We start from the raw sequence: 17,404 nt of genomic DNA on the forward strand, positions 1-17,404 counted from the left end.
CAGACCTTGCCGACCGTACATACAATACAAACATCACATTGGGGAGACAGGTCAGGCTAGGTAGCGAGGAAAAAAAACATTGAAATGTGCAACACAAAAGGATAATACAGGAATGCACAGGTATCAACACACCATAACACAATAAACACAGACAGCAACATGGGAAACATGGGAACAGCAGAACCTCACATGAACCTCACAGTTTCATAGTTTCAGGATCGCACCAGGGTCCGGATCAGAACCCTGTAGGTCAGTAAACATCAGTAAACATCATGGGAGTCAGTTTGGTGGGATTAGAAGCGGCTCCCTGGCAGCTGCATTTACTATCAATAACAATAAAAACTGATCTACAGATCAAAGTCATACTGTGAACCTCGCTGCGTCAGTTTCAGCACTTTGCGTCGTTCGACAGTTTCTTCTTTTTCAGCCATGCTGTTGATGACTGACGCTGATCTTTGTCCCACTTTCTTGTTCCTCCCACAGACGAACGTGGCTGCTGTGGCCTCTTCACTGGTGTTGTGGTTTGAACTTCCAGGTTTTAAACAAGGCCTGGGTTAATAAACTGTGCGACTGTTGGTCGAAGACCGAGGAAGAGGAGAGGGGCATGGCAGGTTAGCAGGCAGCGAGAGAGAAGGAAAAGCAGGAGAGCAAGGACTCTAAATGTGGGAACTATGACCAGCTGATTGGAGCTGCTCGGCAGTCTGAGGAGGTCTGTGGGTGTCATGAAGGACGACATGCAGAGGGTGATGGGGGCAGAAGATCTGCTGTGGCGAGCCATAATGGGATCAGCCATTTTGAATTTACAAGTCAGATATTTGATGTGAGATGCCTCCTGGATGCCATGTTTCTGACATGTGCCTCTGGGAAGGGGCCTCGGCAGATCCCGGACACACTGGAGAGATTCCGTCTCTCGGCTTTGGTGGGAACTCATTGGTGTTACTCAGAAGAGTCGGAGGAGTCCTACTACCTGGACTACCTCGTTTATCTGGATTTATCCTAACATTAGCGATCAGCTTGGTTATAAACTCACTAACTAACCCACGGTTTAACCTGCGTTCAGATGAAAGAGGACTGTCAGCAGAGTGTTTGACAAAAGAAGCAGAAACCATCATATCAGAAAAATATGAAGAGATTAAAGACACAGTACAAGTATGTGAGTGTGTCTCTGTCTGTGTTCGTGTATCTGTGTGAGTGTGTGTGCGTCTGTGAGTGTGTGTGTGTGCAGCAGGTGAGTATTAGACGCTCTGACTGAACGCGTCTCTGCGCTGTTGTGTCTGTAAAGGAGCTGCTGTGTTAATAAAGCTGCGCCTGTTTGAAGCCGTGACGTTTCTAATCAGATATTAGATGATTGGATGTTTTACACGCAGGTTTGGTTCTGTTCTCTGTTTCACACGTTACAGCTGAAACTCGTCATTTCCACCAAAAAGCGGACAATGCGGCTCGTCAGAGAAGCGCGAGGACACCAGAGGCTGCTGCTGTCCGCGCGCACAGGTCCGAGGGATCTTCGGGAATGATGACGCCATTTACGCGGAGAACTAATTGGTTCTTAGGCGCTTCTGTCACACCTGTTGATGTGTAACGAGTTACGGTGGCGGTAAGACCCGGAGTTTGGCTGAAGTTACCTGGATGCCCGGAAGCGGGAAACGTGATTTTAACGTGAGTTTCTGAGGACACAACGGGAGGAAGCGGGCACCGAGCCTCACGCTCCCGTTCACGGTAACGGTCCGTGAGCCGGAGCACGCGCAGGCTGTTTGTTCGGCTTGTTTTGGCAGCACAAGCCCTGCGCTGATAATTACACAAACGCGCGTGGGCGGCGTGAGCGCGCGTGCGTGGATGAGCGAGAGAGAGCACGAGCGAGAGAGAAAGAGAGATAGAGAGAGGGGGCTGGTGGACCGTGAGGACCGCGCGCGCAGAGCTCCTCTCCTCGGCTCGTGTCGACTCCTCTCGCCGCCTCTCTTTGATCTTTTTCGGCCACTTTGTGCGCAGAAGCCCGGGAGCCTCCACAGAGTGCGCGAGCCCGCAGACAGGTGTGCACGGCGCAGTTATCGGAGCGGTCTATCGTCACGGGCTGTGACATCAGAGCCGCGCGTGGGCGGCGGGCTGCCGTTACCAGAGGAGTTACCGAGGAGTTACCGGAGTGTTGGGGCTCGCGGGGCCGGGATGGTACTCGTGCAACAAGCTGCAGGCTCGCGCGGCGCGGATGCCGTGGCTCCTCGCGCGGGATCCCAGCTGTGCCGGTGAGCGGGTGCTCTCTCTGCGGGGCGCGGGCCGGCCACGAGCCGCCGGATTTACGGACCTGTCCCGAGAACAGTCCCCTCGCGCCTCCTCGCGCTCCTGCGTTTTCCCGCTGCGTGACCGCACGGACCCCGGCGCCGGCATGGGCGGGCGCTCCGGCCTGCCCCTCCGCGTGCTGTGGATACTCCACGCGTTCCTGGACCTTGCGGGCTCCCAGGAGATTTACGCGCCGCACTCCATCCGCGTGGAGGGCGACGTGACGCTGGGGGGGCTTTTCCCGGTCCACGCCAGGGGGGTCCCGGGGACGCCGTGCGGGGACATCAAGAAGGAGAACGGCATCCACCGGCTGGAGGCCATGATGTACGCGCTGGACCAGATCAACGGCGACGATGAGCTTCTGCCCAACGTCACGCTGGGCGCGCGGATCCTGGACACCTGCTCGCGGGACACGTACGCACTGGAGCAGTCGCTGACGTTCGTGCAGGCGCTCATCCAGAAGGACACGTCGGACGTGAGGTGCACCAACGGGGAACCTCCGGTGTTCGTGAAGCCCGAGAAGGTGGTGGGGGTCATCGGGGCCTCGGCCAGCTCCGTGTCCATCATGGTGGCCAACATCCTGCGCCTGTTCCAGGTATGAGTCAGTGTCACACCTGCGCAGAGACGCACACACACATCTCCCTCATAAACCCACAGTGTGAGTGTGTCAGAGTGTAATGACTCCTGCAGACAGAAGAACACGTTTCTGCTGGATTGAGTCGTGCAGGTGAAGCTGTGCGCGCGCGCGCTGGTTTCTGGATCATGTTAATGATGCAGGTTCTGGTTCTGGTCGTGTTCCTCGAGCTGTTCAATCAATCTTTAGTGTGTTTGTGTTTCAGGTTTATCTGCTGCTGCACTCTCGGTGTGCGTGTGCGTGTGTGTGTGTGTGTGTGTATTTTCGGGCTTCTTCATGCTGTGTGTGTGTGTGTGTGTGTGTGTGTGTGTGTGTGTGTGTGTGTGTATTTTCGGGCTTCTTTATTCTGTGTGTGTGTGTGTGTGTGTGTGTGTTTATGTGTATTTTCGGGCTTCTTTATGGTCCGTGTGTGTGTGTGTGTGTGTGTGTTGCTGGGTTTTGAAACAGAGGTGATCACTGAGCTCCCTCTTGGGTGGGGTTTGATTGAATCGCGTGCTAAATAAGAAAGACTTTTAAAGTTTTTGTCATGAGAGAATTTTTGGTGTTCAAAAAGGTGAGAAATGTGTAAGAAGAGCTGGAGGCTGACAAATCCAGGAGGCAAACCACACAAACGTTCAGTGCATGAAAAACCACATCCTGGCCTTTGTTTTCCTCCCCAGGACAGGCTGAGGGGGGTTGTGGTCCTCACAGGGTTAACCCTGATCATCTGGTTTTACTGCCACGCTAACTCTGACCCCCTCTGTTTGAATTCTCTCACTGCCCTAACCTGAGAGGGGCATCGGGGGTCTGGTGGCGCCTTCAGCTGGCTGTGATCCCCGGGTTCGGATGGTGTGGTTGGTCAGGTCGGTAGCAGAAGCCCCGCAGGTGAAAGGGAAACGGACGAGCAGCTGTTAGAAGGAAAAGGTCAACGAGGCTGTAAGAAAAACACCAGCGAAGAAGAAGTGCCTGGCGTTTGGAGCAGACGTGACAGAAGCTGACAGCTGTGCCGGGTCTGAATGTGTCGCAGTGGGTTCAGTGATTTCTGACTGGATGAGCTGAGGTGCTTTAAATTGAGGATTTTTCTGAAAACACCTGCTGTGTCCGTGTTTGCTGAAGGGATGAGAGGCGAGGGGCAGCCAGCGGACGTGCAGAGATTTAATGAGGAGGGTTTTTGGATTGTGAGGATGGAGTTGAGCTCAGATCAGTGTGAGCTGATGAGAGAGGGAGGGCTGGGTCTGCCTGTTGTACAAACCACCGTCTCCATCGAGCGCTGCTCAGGCGATCTGCCTGTATTTCCAGGTGTATCACTTTAAGCCCGCCTCTCTGTATCTGCTCGTGTTGTGTTAGAGGTCTTCAGGACCATCGACATTCCGTCTTAAAGACGTTGTAAATCCACTCCACCCTGCTGTGTGTGTCACTGTGTTACTGCTGCTATAATCTGTGTGGCTGTATGTGATTCAGCTCCCGGCAACACCGAGCTGCATGAATTCATCCAAACTTCAGCTTGTAGTTTAAATGCTTAAAGACTTTTTTACTCCTGAAAGTCTGAGCCGAGGATTGTCCTGCTGATCCGCCTGCATCTCCCTGCCCTTCACACCGATTGGTCTATGTATGTGTGATGTATATATATATATTTATTTATGTGTGTGTGTGTGTGTGTGTGTGTGTGTGTGTGTGTGTGTGTGTGTGTGTGTGTGTGTGTGTACACACTTGTGAATAGATAAAAACTGGGCTAAAAACACCACAGCACTTTACAGGAAGGGCCAGAGTCGTCTCTATTTTTTGAGGCGACTGAGGTCCTTCAACATCTGCCAGAAAATGCTGAGGATTTTCTATGAGTCTGTTGTGGCCAGTGCGATCCTCTATGCTGTTGCATGCTGGGGGAGCAGGCTGAGGGTCGCAGATGCCAACAGACTTAATAAACTGATCCGTAAGGCCAGCAATGTTGTGGGGATGGAGCTGGACTCCCTCAAGGTGGTGTCGGAGAGGCGGATGCTGTCCAAGATAAAGACAATGTTGGATAACACCTCCCACCCACTCCATGACATGCTGGTCAGTCACAGGAGCTCGTTCAGTGAGAGACTGAGATTACCGAAAAGCACCACTGAACGACACAGGAAATCATTCCTGCCTGTGGCTCCCTGTACAACGCATCCACTTAACACACTGTTTGCTGCTACAACTACACATGTTTCTTTTCCAACTATTTATTTATGAGTGACTTATGTATGTATGTATGTATATATATGTATATATTGTACTATTCTTAGTTAGTGTATTGTCTGTCTTGTCTTAATGTTGGTTTAAAATGGAGCACTGTAACAAAAAATAATTTCCCCCAGGGATCAATAAAGTATTCTGATCTGATCTGATCTGATAAGGAAATCTTCACAGTAATGTGACTGTTGACATGTGTTTGGGGAAGGCAAATGGGATATTGCACATGAGTTAGCTGATGCTAAAGAGTTAGCATAAATGTTAACCTTGCTGATGCACACGATGATGTTAGCTGATAGCCACAAACCCAGCCTCGGGGCACTAAGCTAGTGTGCTCCTAGTGCCACATAAACCCGTATAATTGGAGGGTTGTGTGAGGAAGAGCAGCAAATGAGACGAGAGGCCATCTTTCTTCTTGAGCTGGTCTGTCCTGGAGGTCAGCTGAGTTACGAGGTGAAGCACCGTTAGTTGTGTTTGTTGTGTAGCGCTAACCTGTTTTAAGCCGTTTACTTGTCAACTCTGAATCCTTTTCTGTAATCTGGGTCATTTGATCTTCTTGACTTTTCTGTTTGAGCCAAACCAAGGTTGCAGGTTTGAAACCTGCCCTGCGGTCCAGATCAAACAGCTGATCTGATGATGTGTTTATGACGGCTATTGTCTCTTTTAGCTGTTGTGAGTGTAAATTTCCTTGTGAGCAGGTTGACGGTTCGGTCACGCTGGACAGCACGACTAGGAACAACTGGCGGTCGGTCGATGGTCATTTTTTCTGCTGGCGACCAACTGCAAGTAGTTACAGCAACTAACTGTTCACCCAGACGTTGTGAGAGATTCAGCCTCCGGGTGAATGCTTTCAGTCACACGGTGACTGCACAGGTCACCTGACGGGAGGCAACCTGTCTCCAAACAGTCGCGGTCTGACTCAGGCTGACTGCAGCCGCTCTTGCAAATAACCACAGTCTGATTATTGAATGCAGACATGTATCCCGAGTGACTGTGAGTGGTCACACGCCTGGTCTTCAAAGCAACCATTCTAATTGTGGCTGAGCTGTGCTCTCCAGCCATTAGCGTTAGCAATGCTGGTGCAAGGAGGGAGAAGCCTCGGCGCCATGATGGCGAACAACAAATCAGGTTCAAAGTTTTGTGCCCAGACTCGGCAGCTCGCACTCAGGTGGGCTGGAGGGATTTGGTGAAAGTGGACTGTTTAACGTTGCACCTCAGGAACATCTGTTAGGTGTCTGTCGGTCTGGATCTGGAAAGGTCATCATCAGCTCGTGGCGCTGTCTTTAAAGCATGACCTCACCTCAAGCTTTTAAAACACACAAGCGTCCTGTGAGTTTATGGTTATTGTAAACGGCGGTCGATGATGTGGTTTCAGATGGGCTGGTGATACTTGAATGTGTGAAGGAGGCCTTGTTTGGTTTTTAGTGAAATGGCGTCTGGCGTCCTGTCAAAGCTGGTTGGTCACCCATCCGCTGTTGGAGCACGACACCGTGCTGTTTGTGGTCAATAACATGAAGTATCGTGTACGTATACACCAGCAAGAGAGTGCAGATTCATATTAAGCCTTATATGATGAATAGTAAGCTGTTATAATAACCGTGCAGCTCCACGAGCCGTGGACAGACGGCTTGTAGCACGCTGATGTAACGCTGCTTTGTTGGATTTGTGAAGCTTTGAGCCTTTTTTCAAACGTCGTTCAGTCTTTAAGGTGCTTTAAGGACATGAACGCCAACGTGCTGTTCATGTCACACTCCGTCACGCCGTCTCCACCAAGCTCTCACTTCTGTTGATAATATCGATCACAGAGTCTGCTACCGCAGTGAAACTGGGCCCGCTGATAATGTTTTGGCGTGCGTTGGACGTGTTAGCGTTTCTTTTCGAGGCACAGTTTGACAGCTTAGTAACTTCTGTAAGCTTTTCAGAGCTTTGGCTCTCAGGCCGGCCAAACCTCCACCAGTTGAAAACAGATTTTGAAAAGAACTTAATGGGCCCGAGCTCAGGATGTCTTTAATAACAGACGCTGAAAAGCTGATTCTCAGTGGGAGCACAAAGTGTTTCTTCTATCTCAGACATTTCACAGCACACAGCATGAAAATGTTTTTTTGGGAGATGCTAAAAAACTGGCTCGACATCAAGTTTGGAGTCATATGAAGATAAACAGAAATGCTTTTTATTTTTTCAGTTAAATGTTGCTCAAGGAAAATATTTGGTGAGCAGTTTAAGAGGAATCAAATGAATTTAAACCATTGACGTCTCTGTTGTCAGGGACGCATTTCTGCAGGTTTAGCTGAAGGTAAATGAGTCAGACGGAGGAGGGACGGTCTGACCCCCTCTGTTCGAATTATCGAGAGGGTAATTATTTTGCCTGTGATGGAAAAGTCATCTGTTCCACAGCTGTTTCCACTTCATTAAACCCCTGATGTTCCTAAATGGCCTAGTTGGCACCAGAGTCACATCACAGACACATTAAGGCCTCGCTCCCTGGACTGCTGCCCCCCTCTGGTGGCTCGGAGGTCACAGCAGAGCCAGAAACTTTTACAGAACATGTAGGGCAGTGTGTTCTCATTAACATATTTATACAAACACATCAGCAGAGAGAAGACGGAGGTTCAGGGTTAAACTCTCCTCGCTAAAGTTCATGTTTGGGGCTCTCTGATGGGCGGAGACAAACGCCATCACGTGACAAGAACAAGACGTTAAACCGAACCTGAGCGGAGTTGATCCACCCACAGCAGGAGGTCAGTCGTGATCTGTTCAGAGAGACGCCTGTGATTACTATTTCCACGCCCCTGTGTATTCAGCGCTGGTGCCAAATGCAGTGATGTCATTGGTCAGGTCTTTGCATTCACGTGTGAATAAGGCTACATCCACACGTACATGGGTATTTTTGAAATCGCAGCTTCTTCTATGCGTTTGGGTCTTTCGTCCACATGTAAACGCCGTTTTGGATCACTGAAAACAGAGATGTTTAAAAACTCAGTTTTTGTGTTTACGTGCAGACGAGGAAAACTGAGATTTAGTCGCTCAACATCAAAGGTGTGCGCCACGTCATTGTTTACATGAGATGATTTCTACGATGGCAGATAGAGACACTGTTGCTGTTAATCTTACTATGTGCAGTTTTTACACGCTTACATAGACACACGCAGTTACTGTCAGACTGCTTCTGTGCGCCATCTTTGTTTACTCTTTCCCTCCCAGACTTCTAGACCTCTGATTGGCCAACATTTCTACATGTTTATGATTATATCGCATCCTGTTGCTTTGGCATGTTCTCAACAGCATTTGACTTTGTTTTTTTAAGCATAAATGGAAAATCTCAGTTTACATGTACGTGTGGATGTAGCTTAAATCGAGTTTGAGCCGCAATAATAAAATATTTTAAGTCACGAATTATACGCGTCTGGTGTGTGTCCGGCTTTTAGGTCTAGAACAAAGTGCTAGCTTTGAGTGCTAGCGTGCAGTGCTAGCGTTCAGTGCTAGCGTGCAGTGCTAGCGTGCAGTGCTAGCGTTCAGTGCCAGCGTGCAGTGCTAGCGTGCAGTGCTAGCGTGCAGTGCTAGCATTCAGTGCTAGCGTTCAGTGCTAGTGTTCAGTGCTAGTGTTCAGTGCTAGCGTGCAGTGCTAGCGTGCAGTGCTAGTGTTCAGTGCTAGTGTTCAGTGCTAGCGTGCAGTGCTAGCATTGAGTGTGGGAGTAGAAGAGCAGTGTGAACCAGTCCATCTACAAACTGAGACTTCTGTCAGGCAGATAACCCAAAAAGCTTTGTGATGGAGTTAACATCGTCACTGTGACTAATGTAATCTGAATTTAATGCAGTAATATCTTTGGGGGAAAAAATGTAGTGTGATTACAGGTCACACCCAGTCCTGGCTAACAGCTTACACCTCCTGAAGGTGCTGTGAGGCGGGCAGCTGTGGCTCAGGGTGGGTGGTTTGACCCCGCCACGTGTTGTTTGCTCTCCGTCTGTGATGAGAGCGCTGCACAGTATCGCACGTCTGGGTTTTGGGAGGTTTTCACTCTGATTAGCAAAGAAACGGCTGAAGTGAAGCTAATGAGGTGTTTTTATCTGTGAAGCCAAGAACACAGAGGTGAGGTTAGTCCTGCTGTGTTAATAGTGGTTCAGATCGTGTGTGTATAATATTCACACAGTAAGGTTAAAGTCTTATTAACATTAAGTTTTTTATATTAAATCAGCAGATAAAGAGATCTCCCATTCGTCAGCGGTGTGCGTGTGTGTCTCTAATCGTCATGTACGTGAACACGTAACGCTCTTTTAACGGAGGAAGTCGTGTTCTTCTTCTCTCGATGTTTTCCTGCAATGAGCCCATTCGCTGCATTAACTCTGACACGTGTGCTGGAGCTGGAATACAATGCATGAAGCTAATGAGCTGTAGCCTACGTCCCTCCCATTAACTCCCATTATCAGCGCCGCTGGGACAAACAACACATATTTATCTTTTGAAAGCATCGAAGCCACCTACCAGAACAATTATCGGACACATATGGAGGGCGAGGGATGACGCCCAATTAGACAAATTGGTTTGTTTTTATTAGCGGGTTCAGTTTCACTCAAATTTATGGCTAACGAGGGAGTAGAGTCCGTAATGTGCAGTGACAGAGGGACTTAACGAGCCCGTGCCTTCGCTGCACCTGTGCTGACTCCACCATCGCCACGGCCGGATGAAGCAGCCGAGAGGACGGCGAGGAAGAAGGAAGGAACCAAACATCACAGTGAAACATATGACTCGGGCTTTCTTCAAGCATAAAGTTTAGACATTCCTACAAAAAGCCTGTTCACAGTTATGTGTTTGGTGCCATGAAAGCATCGGACGACAACACGCGATGTTAATCCAGAGCCTCGATGCTTCATGTCACCATCACTTATTCACTGAAGACCAGGCCTGCAACGATGTCGACGTATTTGAAACCACGTCTTGTGTTTTTGTAACAGGAAGCTGTGGGGGCAGTATCGCCTCGTCTGCGCTCAATACCAACAAAGAAGAATGCAGCGTGAATGGCACTGTGCCAGAAACGTTTTTAAACTTCTGTAAATAACTTGGTCTATAATATGTGAAATGTCAAATGTATCCCTCATGAAAGATGTCGAGTCTTCTTGAGTCACAAACAACATTTCTGCCACGTTCAGTTTGTAGCAGCGACGTTGGTTTATCCAGTAAAATGTCTGTCAGAGTCATGTGACCCACAGGCAGCCGGGAAATACAACAAGTATCACAACAGTTCTGTCAAAGTATCTGAAGTGGACAAAAGGAGCGCATGGGTATAATGTCGGTAACACAGAGTTACAAAGATACTTGAAAACAGGTCATTTTAACATAGAACCGCCGGTTCACTAAAGTCTGTTTCCCAACATGAGTAAAGACGTCACACATAAAAACACACCGAGTAACAACACCAGCAAAGCAGGAGGACGGAAGGAACGAATGGAAACTGAGATTTTACAAAATGTGAAAGAATTTCACAGAAATCAAACAAACTCTGTGCAGACTGTGCAAAGTGGAGCTTTCCCTGCACGACCGCTCGACCGCAGTGCACGAGCGTTTAAACGCCGCCGCCCTGGAGCTGTGACGGCGCCTCTGGTGGCTCCGTTTTACAGCGGTGGTGCGTCACGTTGATACCGTGTTTATGTTTGTGTTTACAGTAAACAGGAGCAGCTCCACTGGGTTTTTTTTGCTCACATTAATATGACTTCAGGTAGTTAGTCTGTGGGTTGGAGCGTATCAATAACTAATTATGTAAATAATTAGTTAAACAGGATAAGTGGTGTTGAACACCACACCATCTGAGAAACTATCACTATGACAACGTTTCCTTCGAGGCGGAAGGAAACGTTGTAGCAGAAATTTGAAGTTGTTGAAGGAAAGTAAAAACTTTTGATGAATGGATGAGAACAAACTGGGGCCAGCGCAAGCCCTTTTAGCCACGCCCCTTTACCTACATGACAGGAAGTCACCTTTCAGTGAGAGAAATCGGCGCGCACACAGGAGCGACTAAATAAATGCAGTTCTATGAGTTTCTGATTGATGTATTCCCGCCTTTTCTTGTACATTTGGTGTCTCCTCTGCTGATTCCATCAGACGTTAAATTTCCTGCAGCCATAAATCAGCTTCACTCCTTTTACATGTGTGTCGTATATCTAGCAGCAGAGTAAACAGGCAGCCCTTCAGCTTATACCAAAACATAATTTAACACCAGAGCGTGCTGGAAACTGCTTCCTGCATGACTGTGGTGATATTTATCATTTTCAGAGAGGTAATCATATGTTTTTTTTGCTGATGTGAGTGTCGTCGAGTATTCCTGCTGTAGAGAAAACAGTAATTGTGCTGAGTGCCACTCGTCGCCGGCTCTGTCGGATCTGAATGAATCACCCGGTGACTCACGTTGTATCATCGCGCTGCGAGTTAAGGACCTCGGCTCAGAATGAAGCCGCACAGGTAGGAGAGGAGGAGGGCTTAGCGCCCAGGTTCAGGAGGAGACGTTGAACTGCTCGACATGAACGAGCTCCATTCAAAGCCAAAGAAATGCCGTCGCTCGGCCCAGGTCAGACGCACACTCATTATGCTGTGGAGCATGAAGCTGTGACTGCTGTGTAGCACCATCCTCACAGTCAGACAACGTCCAAATATCTCAGTAATCCGGTACCAGCTGATGGTTTTCACCTGTGCGTGGATCTACGCAGACTGTACCGTGTGAACGTGTGCGTCACGTTGTTCTGACCGACTGCGTCCAGCATCTGACCCGGATCCTTGTGACGCTCCCTCGCTGTGGGTGTTCCCGATCTGTCTGAAGGGAAAAGGCTTTGCTGCTTTCTGTGGCTCACAACTCTTGGACACAGAAGTATCGGAAAAGCATCTCTGACCTATATTCACTGAAGTACGGCAGGCAGAGTGCCGATTCCTTAAAGTGACACCGCATTGGCCACGCTGCATCCATCTTTTATTGCGTCTGCGTGCAGGGAGGACGGACAGTTTCTTTCAGGTCAAAACAAATCGGGCAGGTGTGTTTGGCAGGTAGCAGCCGCAGCGTGGAGGCTTTCATCGCACAGGAAGCTCCAGTTTCCTGAGACTGCACGAACAGAGGTTTGATGTCGGCTGACTTTGTTGCGTGTCGCTGGGAGAACTGGCCCTGTAGCGAACGACCACGAGTAACGAATACGAATGAGCGGCTTCGCCAGTATGAGGCAGCGCTGCAGTGAAAACACGATCCTGTGGCGTTATTACAGCTTCTGGTATTGAAGCTGCGCAGGGCTCGTTGTCCATCATCACAGCAGGATGCTCCGCTTCATTAGAGCTGCTAATGTCGTCACCAATGGTGAGACTAATGAGTCATTAACATGAATTTATTGTTTTTAATGAAGTGAGAGACTATAACATACCATTAAGAATACCAACACCTGGACCTTAGTCCATCCGCCTGAGTCGAGGTTCCCCGAAGAATGAGCTGCTTTCAGACACGAAAGAAAATCCCTATGACGGCGTCCCCGGCACACAGGCGGACCTTTTCAGTGCCTGTTGGACTCCACCACAGTCATCCGCTAGCAGGGGCGAGGAGGATGAGGGATGGGAGTCAGCGTGTCCAAGTCTGACGCCGTGGTTCCCTGAGAGGTGGAGCTGGAGCTCTGAGGTGAGCAGGTGTCCTGCCGTCCTATCGCCAGCAGCAGAAAGGAACCTCCTCTGTGCTCAGTTAAACTTTGAGGCAACCCGTGTAGCCCACGAACTTGATGGAGAGAGATTATAAATCTGATCTGGGAGTGAAGTGGAAACCATCCCTGTGGGAAAAAACCACATTGCTGCCACTGCAACATGATGTCATGATGACCAACATCAAGGTCAAGACTCAGACTGTTGGACTGGAAGTGGAGCAGCAACAGAAACAATAAGAAAGCTCAGTGAGCCGTCACTTTAATTCTGCTTTGGTGGAAATGTGCAGGAAATGAGCTGTAAGTAATAAATGATTTCAGACTGTCGGTGCGGGTCAGGGTTGGTTTGAGTCTAAATATGGAACGATGGCACTTTTACAGCTGTGACTCTTCTGCTTCAGCGTCCTCACCTTGCAATACAAAAGACTCTCAAATGGAAATACTGTCTCGGTATTTTCCGGTTTGCTGTTCCAACCAGGTGAAAGTGATGGTTGATGATGATCTGATGGATGTTACGAGGTTACGTCCTGAATGAAGCAGCAGAGAAACAATCAGGTTTCCCCTCCTCGTCTCTTCTGCTGCTCGTCCTAATAATCCAAGACCCCGGGGAGGGAGAGGCTTCCCACCTCATTTCGGGGCCTTTGTGCCTCCTCTCAGCCTGTCGCAGCTGCTTGCCGAGCCTCTTTCTCCTCGCCATCTTTGCTGAGCATAAAGGAATTGCCGCGTTCGACTGGGCCCTCGGAGACGCGCGCGGGTTCATCTATTACAGCCAGAACATCTCCTATGGGCATGGACGGCGCTCGCGCTCTGCTCTGTGTTAGCGGCTGCAGCTGTGGATTAAACAGCTTTGTTTCAGCTTGTTGGTAGTGATGACACATCGGCACACGTTGGGGCTCACATCTATTTAGTTCAGTGCTTCTGAGTGGTTTTTCATCCCCAGGCTTAAACTGAGCAAATTAACTGTCACCACAGGGCAGACTTCTTCAAACACAGACTTAAGCTAAACACTTGTTCCTGTGTTTTCCTTCAATATGTACAGTCGGTACCTCAGTGGATCTACAGGACAGTGAAGACCTGGTGGTTACAAGTACATTTCCTTTCTCAGTTTTCCTTTCATCTGTCATCATAACCTCCAAACAGGTCCGAGGCCGGCAAAGCATCGACTGAAAAGTCGCCATTCTGTAACCAGAAGGTGAAAAACCTTTAGATTCATAAACTTAATCAAAGTCAGGAAGGCACAAAAACCATTAAAGTAATGATACAGCACCCCTGGTGGTCAGTGTAGGTACTGCTGGTGGGCCACAAGAAAATGAATCCACAATAAATGCATGAAAATGTTAAATGAATAGCAGAGAATGATAATTAATAGAGTTAAAATGTTGGACTGTAGTTCAAAACAGACGTACTGAGAATCAGCCTGTTTGTTTTATTCTGTAATAATTTCATACATTTTCGTATCGTGAATATTCTTAAAGTACACAGAGCTGGGTGCATATTCGATGAATTTTTGCTAAATGTTCAGGGGTCTGTGGCATAAATATATAAAAATGGAAATTACCATTAATACCATCTTATGATGTTGAATATTTGAAATTGAAGTAATAAAACACAGATGTTGGATTATTCCTAATTTATCCAGAATCAAACAGAAAAATGACTCTCTTAGTCTCAGTTACGGTTGCAGTGATGTGTACAGACAGTGTAATCCAGCTGATATTGCAGTAAATCTAAAAACGTCGGCCCACTTGGCGTGCACCAAAGGAAGCGAGGTTTTGAAATTGAGATGGCCGGGGATCATCTGACGCAGGGTGTGGCTGTTTCAAAGGCAATGCTGTCTGTACCAGTTTCAAAATAAAAGCCTTGTAGTGTTTCACTGCAGAGAAACCCTCATTTCACATGTCCGCTCTTAGCTTTTATCCAGTTTTCACTGAGCAGCCTTTACATGTGCTGTGAGATCTGCCTCAGCCGTTTAAACTGAATGTGCACCGAGCTTCCTCAGAGCCCACAAGTACAAAAAAGAGAAATAAATAAATAAAAACGAAAAGGAAAAATTGGTTGGATTAATCAGTAAAATCAGTAAAATCAGTAAAATCAAGTTTAAAGCAGATTCTGCAGACAGGAAATCACATTCAGGTGTTTTTATCTGGTTTCCTGCTGTGTGGTGATGCCTGTATGTGAGGAACAGTGCAACCACAGGTAGGTCCACCTGTCAAAGAGGCCACACCCCTAATAATGTAAAACCTTAAGCCTTAACACAGTGTAAACAGGTGAAGTATGAAGGGAGACGTGATCTCTATAAACATGTTAATTTTAACATGGGGACTGACTCACTGCTGCCTCTGCTGGATGTCAGAGGACCTGCGGCTGACGATCTCTGATTTTCACACGCACTAACTTCCTGTGAAGATTAGCGAGGAGGTTGGATGGTTCAGGGCTGTGGCCGACCAGCTGATGTGAAAAACATTAAAACATTATTTAAGCCGCTGGCTCCTCCTGACAAAGCCAATCAGAGTCTGCCAGTGTCCGCAGCACTGTGAGCGGCGAGCGCCGCGGCGGGCGGCCGGAGGTGATTTGTTGCCTCTTGGCCGTCAGGGAGCCTCCTGCCAGTTTACAGCAGTAAAAAGTCACCGTGGTATTTATGGTGCATTGTTTTCAAATTACTCTCAGTCAAAGGTATAAAAAAGCAGAGAGAGGTCACTGCTGTGTTCGGTCTTCTTCTGCACTGGAGGGCCTCGAGATGCTTGTTTCCATGGATACCATTCAGCTATAACCAGCACATGTAGTGCCAGTTAATTACAGTTCAATACATTGGTTTCATAGTGGAATAATGAACAATTAATTAGTCTAATGCTGGACTATATCAGCAGTAAAAGTACACAATGGTGAACGCGTGTCAGATCAGTTCCTGCTGTAGTGCAATTAAAGGATATTCGAGCATCACGCACGAATGCTTGAAGTATAAAGGCCACGAGGGTGAGGAAAGTGTGTCCTCACACCGCTCTGCGCTGGTGTTTGTGTCAGCTCAACAAGCTGCTCGTCATCCGTCCTCCAGGAGTCAAAGATCTCCGGACACGAGGGGCGGGGCCGGAGATCTGCCTCTCACTTCTAGCAGGCGATGTTTTCCTGGCAGAGTGAAGGCGGAAGCAGATTGATGTGCTGCCAGCTCGCCCGCTTGTCGAGTCAAGGTCGTTTCAGTGAGACTGTCCGCCGCTCGTGCAGCTTGTCACGACTGACCCGCTGCTGCTGCTTTACCACCGCTGGGAAAACTCATTTCAGCTCAGTGTGTCAAACATCTGGGCCCCGATACCCCAAAGCGTCCGGACGCCAGCATGACGGTGACAGATTGACTTTGTCCCGCCTCCTGCATGAGGTTCTAACCTTTCAGCATCCAATGATCTGTTTGGGTTCGCTTCACATCGAAGCTTTATGTCATAGGTGTCAAACTCTGGCCCGTGGGCCAAATTTGGCCCGCAGCCTAATTACATTTGGCCCGCGAAGCCATACCAAATTACTATCAGAGCTGGCCTACTGGCATTATACAGCTAATATATATATTGTTTAGTATTAAGCTTTGCTTGTTCCATATTCAGTTTTTCAGCTAAACTTGTCCATAAGAAAAGATTCATTCTTATATCTGGAGGAACAAATATATTTCAATAAATATTAACGTTAGCCCGCGACTTTGTTCCAGTTTTGAATTTTGGCCCACTGTGTATTTGAGTTTGACACCCCTGCTTTATGTGGACATTTGAACACTTTTTACCAGTTAGGAGCATTTTTATTTACTAATGTTTATGTTTTTGGCAGACGAAAGAACAGATGACCATTAACATCACGTGTGTTACTACGAACATCTCAGACATGACGAGTAGAGCAGGGCGATATGGCCAAAAATATTTATCACGATATATATTTGAAAATTTGCGATAACGATATAACCGACGATATAATTGATGCGAGACAAAATACAACTCCACAACATTACTCGCGCAAAAAGACAACCTTCCATTTATTTTCACTTAAACAAGAAGCTGGTTTTTATGTACATTAAAGCTTTATAAAAATGTAACAGTGCAAATGCAAATTCCTTGCTGAAAGTTTAACCAAAAGGCATTTCCAGTAGAAATGGGCTGACATATCCTGAGCATAACCATGTATAATATCCACTGAAGTTAAAAAGAGGTGCTTTGCAACATTAAACTGCAGTGTGCAGTACGTATTTTTCGGACCATAAGGTGCACGGGATTATAAGGCACATTAAGCGAAACAAAGCAGTCAGATAAATCAAACTTTATTAAACTCATTCTTCTTGCTTCCTCCACTTCTGTACCATTGATTCATTAATGCTGTATTCTATCACAGCGGCTCTGTTCCCATGTTGTTGCAGTATATTAATGACTAACCTCGTATTGTGGATGGATTATCTCAGTTGTTCTCCTGACTGAAGTTTGGTCCGTTTACAGCATCCTGCCATGCGATTGCATTTGTCTCTAACCATCAGGAACCTTCACGTTAACTTTTATAAGTGGAAAAGTGTTAGTGTTCGTCCTCCAGCTTCACTGTTTATGTTATGCTAACATAGCTGTGTCGCTAACGATCACGTAGCACATCATTATATACCAGCTAGCCCAACTTCAGTAACCCTAC

General features: G+C 47.7%; 1 protein-coding gene across 1 annotated transcript in view; it reads left to right on the plus strand.

Moving 5' to 3' along the window:
- Window positions 1-2,200: 2,200 nt before the first annotated feature.
- grm7 (glutamate metabotropic receptor 7) overlaps window positions 2,201-17,404 on the plus strand; it is a 168,379-nt gene continuing 153,175 nt past the window's right edge. The window contains exon 1 of the mRNA XM_085353623.1: window positions 2,201-2,866. Within this exon, the coding sequence (XP_085209749.1) occupies window positions 2,201-2,866 (666 nt within the window). The remainder of the gene's footprint in view (window positions 2,867-17,404) is intronic.

This window comes from Diplotaxodon limnothrissa, linkage group LG5 (assembly GCF_057381915.1).
Source record: "Diplotaxodon limnothrissa isolate DT_005_m linkage group LG5, D_limnothrissa_male_GT1.1, whole genome shotgun sequence".
In the NCBI taxonomy this organism is placed as follows: Eukaryota; Metazoa; Chordata; class Actinopteri; order Cichliformes; family Cichlidae; genus Diplotaxodon; species Diplotaxodon limnothrissa.